Here is a 14852-nt window from a genome sequence, read left to right as displayed (position 1 = left end):
GTGGCATATTCTGAGAATGATCAGGAACACTAACTGGTTCCAGTTGGATGACTGGAGGATGATGGGATGATAAAAGATCATGGCGAGGAAATAATGATGTGACGAACAGGTGAGCGGACCTTCCTTACATGGGAAGTCCTGCTGTCACGTTAAGAAGGGGGTGCTGCAGACCCGCAGATTCATGCCTGCAGCAGTGAATCTGGTGTGATCTCCAGCCTGATCACAACTTCCTCATTCCTCGCTGCCCCTGATACACTTAAGTATCCGCCCCTCAGCTGATGACAGCTTCAACACACCTCGCTGCTTAATGATAGTAATGCACAGAGGTGGAAAGAGCACAAAAATGTTGTACTTAAGTACAAGTATAATTACTTTCATGAAATTTTACTCAATTACAAGTAAAATTACATGCCTCAAAATGTACTCAAGTAAAAGTAAAAAGTAGCTTATTTCAAATGTAGTCAGAGTAAAATTTACTTAGTTACTTTTTTGACTGTGCAAGGACGGGCTCTTCTGAATTGTTAAAAAAGACAATGGGGTATAAATTTTGGCCGTTTTTTTTTAATTAAATGAACAAATATGCATATTGAAGTACAGGGACTGCAAACTAGTAACATAAATTAGGTTATAGTCACAAGCCCATGACTTTTCCCTGAATGACCCCCCCCCCCCCCCCCCCCCCCCCCCGGCAGATCCTGAAAGGCCTACCCAGTCTCTCAGCCTCTCCAGTATCAGGTGATGGTCAACAGTGTCAAAGGCTGCAGTCTGGTCCAGCAGGACCAGACAGAACAGTCCCCTGCATCACTGTGAGTCAGAAGGTCATTAGAGATCCTAAGAAGAGCTGTTTCAGTAGAATGAGCTCTACAAAAACCTGACTGGAAGCTATCATAGATGTTATGTTCATCAAGAGCAGCTGTGAGTTGTTTAGCCACAACCTTTTCCAAGATCTTGGAGATGAACGGAAGTTTAGAGATGGGTCTGAAGCTGCTATGGAGAGAGGGGTCGAGACTCGGTTTTTTAAGAAGCAGGTGGATTACAGCGTTCTTAAAGTAAGCAGGGACCTGACCAGAAACCAGAGAAGCATTAATTATAGAGAGCATGCTGGGACCGATGGACTGAAACGCACTTTTAAACAAAGATGAGGGTAAGATGTGATGACTGTTGCTTGACTTGCTCCGCCCCAGCCTCTGCCATCTGGTGAAGATGTCTTCTCATATTGATCAAACCTGTTGAATGACAAATACATAACACATATGTAATATATCTGGTAATTACGTTTTGATAGAAGATGCAACAAGAATTGTTTTTAGTAATACATACCTTACAAATACTATAATTTGTGTCAACAGACTCGTATAATTGAACTTTAATTATGTTGACAGGATTGAAATGAATAAGAAACAGATTAAGGTATGATATTAAATTATAAAATATTACCTGCTTCAATGATATCGTGCCTCTCAGTCCAGGTGGTCTTGAACTTTGGAAGAAGGATTGCAGCAGCAGTCAGCTCAGGGTCTTCCATCATCTCACCAAAGTGCTTTTGGACACCATCCTGAATGGCTCTGAAGAGTGGCAGACACATCTTGGAGACAGTCTCCAGTCTGCTGAGTTTTTCTTTTAGCTGGAAGATCACTTGAGGGGCGGGACTAGGAAGCTCAAAAATGACCAATCAGAAAAAAGAAGGAAATCCCAACTGTACCACGACGCGGTAGATTTCTAGTTGTAGTAAAAAAATAGCATCTGGCAATGGCGCAAACATCTTTTATTTTTTATAAGAAATGCTTTTAGCGCTTCTACTTGTGGTTTTAAAGACATCTGTGTCATTTAGAACAGAGGAAAGAGCCACAGTGAACTCCACCACTGTCTTCGTTGTTTATGAGAAATTGAGCATCGCCGTGTATGACGTGAATTAAACAGGAGTCTGGCAGGCCAGGCTGTCTTTCTCGTACCATTAGCGCCTATTTTCTTCTCCTACCCATCGTTCATTGCACTGTAAGGTCACTGAACACATGCTTCACATTAAGAAGTTCAGCTCACCTGTTGACCGCTCAGACATCCCTTCATTCCTTCTCACAAGCTTTGATCTTAGGTGATCCTCCAGTCATCCAAATAGTCAGTTAGTGTTTCTTATCCTTTCCTTCGTACCCCGCAACACTCTCGTAACTTAAGCACTCAGTTCTTCTGGTGCGCGCCTTCAGCGTCCGCAGCACTTCCGTGTTTGGGTCTTACCAGTATAAACATATATACATACATAGACACTTCGTTAAACGCTGGATCACTCTCGAGTACGTTAAGACGCTTCTACATATGTATGTGTGTATACTCTCCTCTCTTCTCTGTGGTGTCTGAGTCTGAATCCAGTGCGAACCGTGCCGACACAGTATTTTGCAATGTTGTTTTTTTTTTTACTCGGTAACAGATAAGATAAAAACTGTAGCGAAGTACAATACTTACAAAAAACAATACTTAAGTAAAAGTAAAATTACAGATTTTAAAAACTGCTTAAAAAGTGTAAATGCGCAAAAAATCTACTCAGTTACTGTAATGCAAGTAAATGTAATTAGTTACTTCCCACCTCTGCATACGATGACACAATATACAAACAACTGGAAGGCGTCGCCATGGGTAACCCGATATCAGCCACCCTGTGAGAGTTTTTCATGGAAGACCTAGAACAAAAAGCTATAGCCACCGCTCCCCCAAACTGTAAAATAAAATTATGGAAACGCTACACAGACGACATACCGGAAATCATACCAAAAGGACAAACAGAAACACTAACACAACACTTGAATAACATTGACGACACAGGTAACATAAAGTTCACATGAGATGGAAACAGATGGCAGTGTAGCATTTATGGACATGAAAATAACCAGGCAGACCGACGGGACCCTAAACATAAATACATATAAGAAACCAACACACACAGACCAATATTTATTATGGACATCAGAACACCCCACCATACACAAAATGTCAGTAATCAGAACATTATATCACCGAGCAAACATGGTAACAGAAGGAGAGTGTAAACAGGAGAACAAACACATACAACAAGCTTTAAAGGCCTGGGGATACCCGACATGGGCAATAAACAAAGGAAAACAACAAACAACAAAAGAAAGAAAAGAACAACCAAAGCAAAGAACCAGAAACACAGAAAGACAAGAACCAAAACCAGTGATAACTCTACCATACATCAAAGGCATAACAGAAAAAATAAAAGCAACATTGAAAAAACACAACATAAACACACCAACAAAACCATACACAACAGTTAGAAACAGACTAGTACACCCAAAAGACAAGCTACCAGCTGGACTTAAATGTGGAGTCATTTATGAAATCCCATGCAAACTCTGCAATAAAACATACATAGGAGAAACCGGACGCCAACTCAACACACGAACAATAGAACATAGAAAGGAGTGCGAGAAAGAAACAAGTCGAAAACACAGAAGAGCAGCAAAACAAGAAGCAGAAAGCACAATAAAGAAGTCAGCCATAACAGATCACTGCACAAGAGAAAACCATATAATGGACTGGGACAACACAAGGATCATGAACAGCGAACAACAGAAATACAAAAGATGGATAAAGGAAGCAATCAAGATAAGGAGACGTGGATGTGAGACCATGAACAGAGACAATGGAGTTTAGTCAATGGATCGTGCATGGGACTGCATCATCGGAGAAGGGAGATTGGGCAGCAGAGGGCGACAACGTCCTCTGCTGCCCGCGGATAAACGGAGTAGGAAGTGACACCACCATCAGCGTAGCTCTGAGAGTGTTTTGGTCGGCAAACAAAACGTACGTCAGCAAAGTAAAGAAAAACCTTTCCTGTGTTTTAAAAAGAACCAAAAATGGAATTAGTAACCGTCAACCTTTGCTGGGGAGGTTCACAGCTGTGCGTGAATTGGCTGGGATGTGGTTCAGCACCTTTAAATCCAAGGTCATGATTCTGCAAATGCTGATTAAATACATCTTTAATATCTTTTGTATATTACTTAGCAATCAGAACTCCATGGTTGGCATTTTCTTGTGTGTAGATCTCAGAATTCATTTTCCACGATTATTACAGTTTTTTTTCGATTGCTAAAACACGTTTTTCAAAACTGTACGTTTCTTTCAAAACTGCACACACAAAACCCCAAACATAACACACAAATTGCTAAACCGTGGCTTCCCTTTGCAACAAAACCCTGCCATCACATATCGTAACATGTTCCCAAAATGGAACACGTGTTTTCATTTGGTAAACACAGCCACATTTTCACATGACACACACATACCATTCATTGCTTAAACACAGGTAGCCTTTGGGTGAACACTACCAAGCATGGAAAGAACACTGAAGAGCAAAACTGAAAACACAATTGTCTAAAGGGAACACAATGAATTACACACTGAATGTATGACAGTGCCCACTTTTCTCTGAGACAAACATTAGACATCACACAAATTTTGAGACAAAACATTTTATTTTTACAGTTACAGTAACCACCTCCACCCCCTCTCCCATTCAAGCATAATCATGGGGCATCATGCCTCTGGTCTCTGTCTGGCCAGAGGGCCTCATCAACATCACAGGCGATGTCCTCCTGGTCCAAACAGCGCTGGAAGTACTGCCTCGAATGCCTCATGAAGCCCTGACAGGCCTCAAAGGCCACATCTCCAAGCCTCCTCCATGGCTTGAAGCGGTGGGACCTGGCTCTGTGGATTCCTTTCGTACACCTTCCACCTCCAGACTGAGAAAAACTCCTCAATGGGATTGAGGAAGGGGGAATAAGGTGGAAGGTATAAAATGGAAAACCGTGGGTGGTCCTGAAACCGCTCATACACCTGGGTAGCCTTGTGGAAACTTACTTTTATGCTGCAGTCCCTGATTGCAAATTGCTCACCAGACATGAAAGTTTAGAGATTTGAATATTTGTGTGTTGTTGATTGAAGCTTTGAGAGTTTGTTTGACAAGTGTGTGTAAACGTGAAAATTGTGTGCTGTGCTTTGACAGCATGGTGATGTGAAATTGACATCAGAGTGTAAAGGAGGACAATCAGAGAGCTAATATGATAAGGCAATCTTAAGTAGTGATAAATGGAGTCAGGCGATTGGGAATTGAAGTAGAGGTTGTAAAATTCGTGCCTCATTTTTGATTTTTGAGTTTTAGCAATCGAAAAAAACTGTAAAAATTATATTTCAGTTCTATTCCATGATGGCATCAATTGGTGGATGAAATTAGTATCAGTCTATTTTCCAAACCTTCCAATCATCTCATCCTGTTGCTCCCTGTTTAACTTTAGGGAGGAGTTTCTTGTCCACTGGGTGTCCAGCTGCTCCTCTGTAATTATCTCCTGCTATAAAGCCTCAGTCTTCTCTGCCAGATGGTAGGCAAACTTTACATTTTCTGTCTCATTTAAGTTTTAAGTTTTCCAAGGAAACTTTTCAGCCCTTTTCCTCTTTTTCTGATGCAATGGCCTTACAGTTCCCTTTATCCTGGACCAAGGAGACACAGCTCAGCCTGTGCAGCGTCTTGGTAGAAGATTATCACTTCTCCTTGGGATGAGTCACCACTCACTGTTCTGTTTCCGTCCCTGTCAGTCTCAAAAATCCAGCTCCTTATCTAACCTGTTGTTTCTTTATCCGGGTTAGTTTCACCTCAGATGACTTAAGCCAAGTTTGAAGTGTTGCAATAACAAATATGCTGGATGTGGAGTTTGCTTCCTAGACATTATTATTACTAAATCACTGCAATTATATAAAGAACTTGAGACTAAGTTGTTGTTCTTTTATTATTATATAAAAACACATTACTGTAAGTCAATCTTGCTAGTCATCTGAAGCTCAGGAACTAGCCATGGATGTGAGCCTAGAATATTTAAAGAATTTGAGTTAGGGGTTTCCATAAGCTGTAAGAATAAGCATCACAATGATAAATAAAGGCTGACATATCTGGATTTGTATCTAATGAGTCTATCTCATAAATTAGTTTCACCTTTTAGGTTGAACTACTGAAATAAACTTTTACTTATATTTTTTAATTTCACCTGTTCTCATTACATTTCATATCCTAGCAAAAGGTCAAAGGTGAATGAGTATAACCCTACATGTCTTAGTTTAAAACTCGATCACAAAAGACAGCCGATGAGAAGTATTCCTTTAAGGAATTTTTTTTCCTTTATCAAATCCTGCTTTGTTTTAGCAGTTCTCAAAATGATTAAGAAAGCTGTAAATACCTTCAAAACAAACCCCTAAACTTTTTCTTTCATTATTAGAAGTTCAGTTCATTTTTTTAAAGAATTGCCAAGAAAAATTACATTCCTTAAAGTCATTCCACGACTTTCCTGTATAAACCGTTGGCTGTTATGATAAAACATTTCATTTCATATCATATAGGAGACACACACAGTGATATTTGGGAAGTGAAACAAAGTTTATAGGATTTACAGGAAGTGCCATTTTATTGATTCCAAAACCTTTAGAACTAATTATTGGAACTCAGAATTCATTTGTTATGAGAAAGCGTATTTAAGGGGAAATGGAAGGCCACAGGCACAGTTCAGGTTAAGGCTCCAAGTGGCAGAAGAAGAAAAATCTGGGATAAACAAAAGTGAAGAATGGTTAGAACAGTCAGAGTCTACCCACAGACCAGCATCAAAGACCTACAACATCATCCTGCTGCAGATGGAGTCTATGTGCATCGTTCAACTATTCGGTGCACTTCACACAAGGAGATGCTGTATGTGAGAGTCATGCAGAGGAACCCTTTTCTCCGCCCACAGCACAAACAGAGCTGCTTGAGGTTTGCTAAAGCACATTTGGACTAGCCAGCTTCATTTTGGAATAAGGTGCTGTGGACTGATAAAACTTAAACTGTCATTTGGGAATAACAAGGGGCGTTATGCATGGACGAGAAACACCTGCTACCTACAGTAAAACATGGTGGTGGTTCCATCATGCTGTGGGTTGTGTGACCAGTGCAGGGACTGGGAATCTTGTCAAAGTTGAGGGACACATGGATTCCACTCAATATCAGCAGATTCTGCATGTCCAGGGATCAGTGACAAAGCTGAAGCTGCACCGGGGCTGGATCTGTCAACAAGACAACCACCCTGAACACTGCTCATTATCTACTAAGGCATTCATGCAGAGGAAAAAGTAGAATGTTCTGGAATGACCATCTCAGTCCCCAGAGCTGAATATTATTGAGCATCTGTGGTGTGAAGGAAAGAGAGCTGTCCATGCTGGAAGCCATTAAACCTGAATGAACTGGAGCTGTTTTGTAAAGAACGGTCTAAAATACCTTCGACCAGAATCCAGACTCTCATTGGAAGCTATAGGAAGGGGGGCTGTTATTTTTGTTAAAGAAGGATTTACTGAATACTGAGTTCATTTGTTTTCTAATTTATGCACCTGACTAATTTTGTTTAAACAATTATTGCACACTTTCTGTAAAAACTCATAAACTTTGCTTCACTTCTCAAGTATCACTGTGTATATGATGTATTTAAGTGAACATTTTTATCGTATCAACCAACGATGTGTACAGGAAAATCAGGAAGATTAACAAGGCTGCCCTAAGTTTTGATCCTACTGTATGTCAAAAACACAGAATATACCTTTTGCACGCCGGAGAATGGACCAGCAGGTTTCGCTGATGTCAGAAAATCTAATGCACAAGAAGACAAAGAAAAATGGGGTGATGGTGGGAGCTACAGGACACTATTCTCTTCATTAAAGTCTGGATCAGAATGAAGGTACCTTTCTTTGCCCCTCGTTATACAGCATCTCTGCTCTCAGGCTCCAAATGTGATCCTTCGCCTCACAAGGCTTGTTCTCACCCCTGACAACGTGTAATAGCTCACTGCGACTCTGGCAGTGACAGCTGCAGCATCTGAAACCACCGCGTTTGAGTGTTTCTCACTTCTAAGCGGCAACGCTTCCTTTCCGGAGGGGAAACAAAAACAAGCAGGATCGCGTATGAAACAGAACAAAGGAGAAGTTTTATTAAAGATTTATTTTTCTGTTGTTTCTCAACATTTCTGACAAATAAAGCCTCCTCATCAGCACAGTCAGAAGGGTGAACATCAGTAAATCCCCTGAAGAAAATTCACTCTGGAATCTGAATTCCTAATCCTAATTTTGATTTAGGCTGTTCAATCCCACAAAAGGGGGTTCCTTGGGGGGGCTGGATTGATGTGACATTCATCACCCACATGACAGATTGCTCTGTTGTATCAATTTATTAGCCTGGTCCTGTACCTGTACACACACACACACACACACACACACACACACACACACACACACACACACACACACACACACACACACACACACACACACACACACACACACACACACACACACACACACACACACCGTCTCCCTCATTTCTCTCTAATTAAATTAACCTTGCTTTCATGTGCCAAAGAACAATCAAAGCTGTTTTCCTTTGCACTGCTTGTTTGGGTTTTACAGGAGGGTCAATGATGAGTTTCTGAATCCAAGCTGACATTTATTTGTGTTTCTATTTGGTGACTTTGTCTCTCAAAAACACTCAGATAGAGCAAATTAGCTTTTAACTAAACACACACTGACATATTTAAATTCCATAATTTTGCTGCATTCGCTTTGGATCTTCAACCAGTTTTTCTTCTATGGGCAAAATAAATGCTGATTAATCAAGCATGGATGCATAGAATGTAACTGAGTCACAGAAAATATACCATCTGTAATTTGTAGATTATTATTAAGTTGCCCGGGGTTTATTTAGAGTTGTTCATGCCTTTAAAAAGAAAAGGATGCAAGTGATGCAAACATGAATGTGAGTTCTTCCTCCTGCACAGCTCAGATCAAATTCTGACTTCTGTTATTATTTTTTTATTTCTACTGAATTCCTGCTTTGTCTCAGTTAATAAAAGATGACACATTTTACATAAGTCAAATAACTATTTGTGTTTAACTTCATTTTGAAATATTATTTGCATGACCAGTGATGGACTGACAAGTCCAGGATGTATTTGTTTGTTTGGCCAGACAGCGGATAGGCGCCAGCCCTGCCCGGATGAGCGGGTGTAAAGGATGCATTTACATCTTTGTAGGTTAATTATTAAACAAAAGGTTTTGAATAATTATCCTTTTTTTTTTTCAATTAATTTTCCAAATGTGTTATTTGACCTTTCAGCCAGAAGGTCAGCTGAAATTCATTTAATTCCTGTAATTTCTTAAACATCCTTTGAGCAAAAACTAAATAAAAAATAAATCCAAATGGAGAACATTAGACTGCTGTATGTTAAAATCCTTAGTTTATGTTATATAGGCTTTATTTGCCCAAATTAGAATGAAAAATAAAAATATTATAACTATATGCCCCAAAACAAATTCAAGCACAGGAAGGAAGCTATCCTGCTTGCACAATAGCGTCTTTTTTCAGTCCAACTCTTTATTTGAAATAACAGCTTTTGAAACCTCAGCTGTCTTGTTGAGATGTGTGACCAACCATCAGTCTTCTGTGGAACTGGCCTCGTTTTAAATCTGGAACATGAAATTCTTCAACAGGGAATGTCATCCTGATCAAAGAGGAGAACCAGCAGGTGTCCAACATTCCACTGACAGCTTTACTAAACATTTGTGACATTTTTGAATGAACAGCACATTAAAAAAAACAGAGTGGGTGTTTTAGCTGCTTCTAGTGAACAAAAGACAAACTAAGTGTTGAAAGTTTGGATGTGTTCATTATGTGAACAAATAGGAGCTTGGTGATTGATCCAACATTGTTTTCTCTTTAATTTTCGTTAAAATGTATTTCACTTGGACTGGTGCGCATAATTCCCCATCAGCGCAGCTGCCAGGTCTTCACATGGCGCTAAGTGCTGTTCTGCGGTAGGTCTCGCCTGTCGTTATAAATGACAGCCCCCGGGGGATAAAACACCACGTCCAGCGCCGCCGGTGCGTTACCGACCCCGAGCGCGTGTCCGCGCTCGTCCAGCTCCGGCTTTATTGAGGCAGTGATTGGTCTTAAGGTGGTCACAGATGGAGAGGTCATGCGCCAGAAGAGATTCTTCAGCGCCTTTCTGAACTCCCGTCTCATCAGGCAGTACAGGATGGGGTTCAGGCAGCTGTTGGAGTGCGCCAGGCACACGGACACGGGGAACACAAACACCTGCATGGTGTAGTACTCATAGGTGAAATGCACCGCGTTCAGTTTGATGAGGATGCCCCAGGCAGTGAGCGCCTGGTTGGGCAGCCAGCACAGGAAAAAGGACAGAACCACAATGGTGACAGACCTGGTGACCTTGGCGCGCCGCTTTGCGCTCGATGTGTTGATGTTTTTGTTGGTGATGAACCGCAAAAGCTGCAGATAACACACGCAGATAACCCCCAGCGGCACCAAAAAGCCCAGCAGCACTTTCTGCGAGTGGTAGAGTCCCAGCCAGAACTGCGCCGAGCCGTTTGTTTCTGGGAATTTGACGAGGCACAGGTCCTCGTTGGAAAAGGTCGCGGTGGTGGAGAAAACCGCGTGCGGCAGCGCGGCAGAGACGGCGGAGAACCAGATGAGCACAGAGACGCAGCGCGCGGACGAACAGTGCGTCCTCCGCCGCCTTCCTTTGAGCGCAGAGGCGAGGGAGCAGTACCTCGCCACGCTCATGGCCGTGAGAAAAAACACGCTGGCGTACATGTTCATGGCTGTCACGTAGGATACTATCTTGCACATGGCTTTGCCGAAGGGCCAGGTGAAGTCCAGCGCGTTCTCCACTGCCCAGAACGGCAGTGTCAGGACGAACTGGAAGTCGGTCACCGCCAAACCTGTCACGAAAAGGTTGATGGAGGATTTTCTCCACATCTGTTTGGACTTCATCAAGTACAAAACCAGTAAGTTCCCCACCAGACCAAGAGCACAGACCAGGGAGTAAATGACGGAGATAGTAATCCTCACGACAGCAGCGCCATCTCCAACAAATTCAGCTTTCCCAAAGTCTGACATGTGGAAGTCCCGGTGCGAGCAGTTGGTGCTGTTGAAAACGCAGCTGGAGTTGAAGGATGGAGAAAGGACCGTCCCGGAGGAGCCTTCCTCATTTCTGTCACTAAATTCTCCTGACATGTTATCTTTCATCCATCAAACATATTTAGCGAAGTCACGCCAACCAGTTCACTTTCCGGGAAAACAAAAATCCGTGTTGGTAAAAAATAAAACAACCTTTACACACACACACACACACACACACACACACACACTTCAGGCGTTAACTTGTTCATTTAGATTAATGAAATGCTGCCGGAGAAGAGACGGAGCTGATCTTCAGGTCATCACTCTGAGCTTTTGAGTGTGTCTCCAAAACTGAGAAGCGAAAAAAAAAAAAAAAGCTCCTGACGCAGCGCTCCGGCGCAACCTGGCGCTCCTTGGCTGAGGCGCCACGAGGGAGCAAACAGCCGCATCAATAATCATTTCTAATGTCATCAGCTGTCATTGTGAGGCTTTTAGGAAACCATTGATGATGTTGTGCTGGAATTTCTGTTTTTAAATCCACTTGACTCGCTCCCTCTCTCTCCCTCCCTTCTCCAATCCTCCCCAGCGTCTTCCGAGCGCGTGCACGTATACACGCATGGCATGCATATTTTTAAAGAGTTTTAAATGACCTAAGAATACATTTTGATTCACAGAAAGTAACTGTTCTGGTTCTACTGGATTTAAGTGCTGCCTTTGATACAGTGGACCACAACATTCTTTTAACCCGGTTAAAACACATCTGCCTCTCCAGGGGCGGATTTAGGACTGAAAAAGATCCGGGGCGTAACACACGCGCGCGCACGTGCGTGCACATACACACGTAACACGCACTTAGTCTTTTCATAAAACATTCGGGGCTTGAGCCCAAGTAGCCGGGCCTAACGCCGCCCCTGGTGCCATCCATAAATGGTTTACTTTGTGTCTCACAGACGGGACATTTATGATAAGTCTAGATACCTTCTGTTCTAAGACCCCTGAGATTACATGTGGTGTGCCCCAGGGTTCGATTTTCAGCCCAGTGTTTTTTAATCTGTATATGCTTGTGCTTCCACTTGGTGATGTCATCGGACTACACAGAGTACAATTTCACAGTTATGCAGATGATACACAGATGTACATCTCTGTGTCTCCCGATGACGCACAACCATTTGATGCCCTTTTTAATTGCATTTCGAATATTGAATCCTGGATGGCAGAAAACTTTCTCCAGTTTAACCTGGACAAAACCGAAGTCTTCTCAAGTGAAGAACCTGGGTGTGATTTTTGATTCTGAGCTAACTTTTATCCCCACCATTAAGAACATTGCAAAAATTGGTTTTTATCACCTGAAAAACATCGCCAGAGTCCGCCTCTTTCTCTCTCTGGCCGATACAGAGACGCTGATGCATGCTTTGATCACCAATAGAATTGATTACTGTAATGCCCTGCTATCTTGTCTTCCCAAATAGAGTACCTCAGGTTTACAACTCCTGCAAAATTCAGCAGCTGGTGTCCTGACGAAGACCAGGAGGCAGGAGCACGTTGCACGTGTCTTAAACAAGCTACATTGGATTCCTGTATGTTTCAGGATCGATTTTGAGGTTCTTTTAATCTTTTTAAATGTCTTAATAGTCTTGGGCCTTCTTATCTCTCAGACGTGCTTCATAAATACGAGCCTTCGCGGTCCCTGCGCTCCTCTGACAGCCATCTCCTCGTCATTCCAAAAGTCAGAACACACTCCCAAGGCGAGGCATCCTTCCAGTTTTATGGCGCTCACCTCTGGATCAGTCTGCCAGAGGACCTCAGGGCCATAGAGAGTGTACTTGTTTTTAAGACCAGGATCAAGACTCACCTTTTTAGTACAGCGATAGTTCAGTGATTTTGATCTATTTTAGCCTGTTTTACCATCTTTTATGTATTTTATTAGTGTTTTACTTAAATGACGCATATTTTCTTATATATTTTTTTAACTTGTAATAATTATTAGTTTTAACCAGTATTAATAATCTGTTGTACAATATTTTTATATATTTAATTATATGTTTCTGCTTGGTTATCTTTTATCTGTGTGTTTTATTTAGATTTTTATTCATCAGCTGTTTATGTTTAATTTGTTTCTTAACTTGTTATCTTAGTCTCATTAGTAAACCAGTGTTTCCTCTGTGGGGGCCGGCTGACCCAGGGGCAGCGGTTGGCTGTGGTGGTTGGGGTGCTTCTCGTGCCTCCTCTTGCCCAGGCTACTGCTACCGATCCTGCTGCTCCCGGTGCAGTCTTGATTTATTCCTACTACATCTACACTCAGCCAGCAGCCCTTTCTCTTTTACGTGTGTGTGTGTGTGTGTGTGTGTGTGTGTGTGTGTGTGTGTGTGTGTGTGTGTGTGTGTGTGTGTGTGTGTGTGTGTGTGTGTGTGTGTGTGCTTGGGATGGGATTGAGTGTGGGAGGAGGGAAATACAAAGCGGATCCTGTATGTGAATCTGTGTGGGAGGAGTGGGAAACCGACTGCTGTCTGGTTGTTGTTAATATTGTAAAGCGCTTTGAGCTGCATTCTTATGAAAAGCGCTTCATAAATAAATTTGATTTGATTTGATATGTCATGGCATCATCAGGGAAAGGTGAAACCAAGAGAACTCCCATGGGGACTTGAATCAGCATTTGCTTAAAGTTAACCAGTTAAGCATAAATCTAATTTTTTTGTATTAATAAAGTCACCTTGAAATGTACGTTTGTCTGACAGCTGTGGTGGGATCATCAAGCCTGAAAAACGAGAGGCTGGGGGACTCTGAAATTTGTCTGGATTTTTATAGGCTCAGTGCATGCAGCAGAGCAGCTGTTCTCCATATTTTTGGCAGAAGTCTTTGCTTTATTTCCCAACTTCAGCACAGAAGTGTGTATAATCCACACTCCCTTACAAATAAACAGCTGAAGCAAAGATTTTTCATTTAAAGCTGTGGTTTTCAAACTTTTTTATAGGACCCCCTTGCCTGTGTCCAAGACTAGCCAGGAACCCCAAACACAACTCCTACACGCACACGTGATCATTTACAAACTTTAAGCTAACTTATAGCTTTTTATGGAGTTTTGATGTGTTATTGGGATTGTATAAATGTAATAAAAAATACATCTCACTAACCTGACAACCACAGCACAGACTATTTTGTGGGGATCCCTTGGGTCTTGGATACCCAACATCAACAGGTGCATGAAAACGTTTCAAGGCACATTTGCTTGTTTCTGGTGTGCATTCAAATTAAATGGTGAAATGGTAAATGGCCCGTATTTAATATAGTGCCTTCTAGAGCCCTCGAGCCCCCCAAGGTGCTTTACAACACAATCAGTCATTCACCCATTCACACACACATTCACACATTTTTTCTGAGAATTTCTGGTTATTTCTGTCTTTTCAGGTCAAGAGGATTTAGTTTGACAGTAAATGTGATTTGTCTAAGTGTCTTGTCAGCTGATGAGGGAATGCTGAGCCAACAAACAGATGGAGAGGATGGAAATGCTGTAACCTTGGGCTGAGGATGGTGAGTGCCATCTTTAATGTCTGTAGGAGTGCACAAGAGCAAGACGTTATGGTGGAAACTTTTGCAGGATTTAAAGTGAAACATATGTGTTTTGTGCAGTTTGATCTAAAATGAGGTCTCAAGAAAGGTTTGACAGGAATAATTGGTGGTTGTGCACAGCCGAATGTGGTATTTTCTTATCTACAACTGCTTAAAGGGACCATATCATGGGAAATCAACTTTTTGGAGCTTTTTACAATGTGTTATTGACATTTCCTCATTAAAATTACCCCGAAACCTGTTTTGGCTGCAATCATACTCCTGTTCCTGTCTCAGCCACAAGCCTCGATGG

General features: G+C 41.9%; 1 protein-coding gene across 1 annotated transcript; it reads right to left on the bottom strand.

Moving 5' to 3' along the window:
• Positions 1 to 6464: 6464 nt before the first annotated feature.
• rxfp3 (relaxin family peptide receptor 3) lies at positions 6465 to 11327 on the bottom strand. Its single transcript, XM_015975178.3, has one exon. It carries the CDS (start codon positions 11117 to 11119, stop codon positions 9872 to 9874), a length of 1248 nt encoding a protein of 415 aa, XP_015830664.3. The 5' UTR covers positions 11120 to 11327; the 3' UTR covers positions 6465 to 9871.
• Between the last annotated feature and the right edge of the window lie 3525 nt (positions 11328 to 14852).

The sequence above is a fragment of the Nothobranchius furzeri genome, chromosome 6 (genome assembly GCF_043380555.1).
Source record: "Nothobranchius furzeri strain GRZ-AD chromosome 6, NfurGRZ-RIMD1, whole genome shotgun sequence".
Taxonomy (NCBI): Eukaryota; Metazoa; Chordata; class Actinopteri; order Cyprinodontiformes; family Nothobranchiidae; genus Nothobranchius; species Nothobranchius furzeri.
The sequence above is the reverse complement of the archived record's forward strand: the minus strand, read 5'-3'. Positions and strand labels throughout refer to the sequence as shown.

Excerpts from the sequence above, each read along its gene's own strand:
- rxfp3 (XM_015975178.3), bottom strand. The coding sequence starts at position 11,119 with ATGAAAGATAACATGTCAGGAGAATTTAGTGACAGAAATGAGGAAGGC.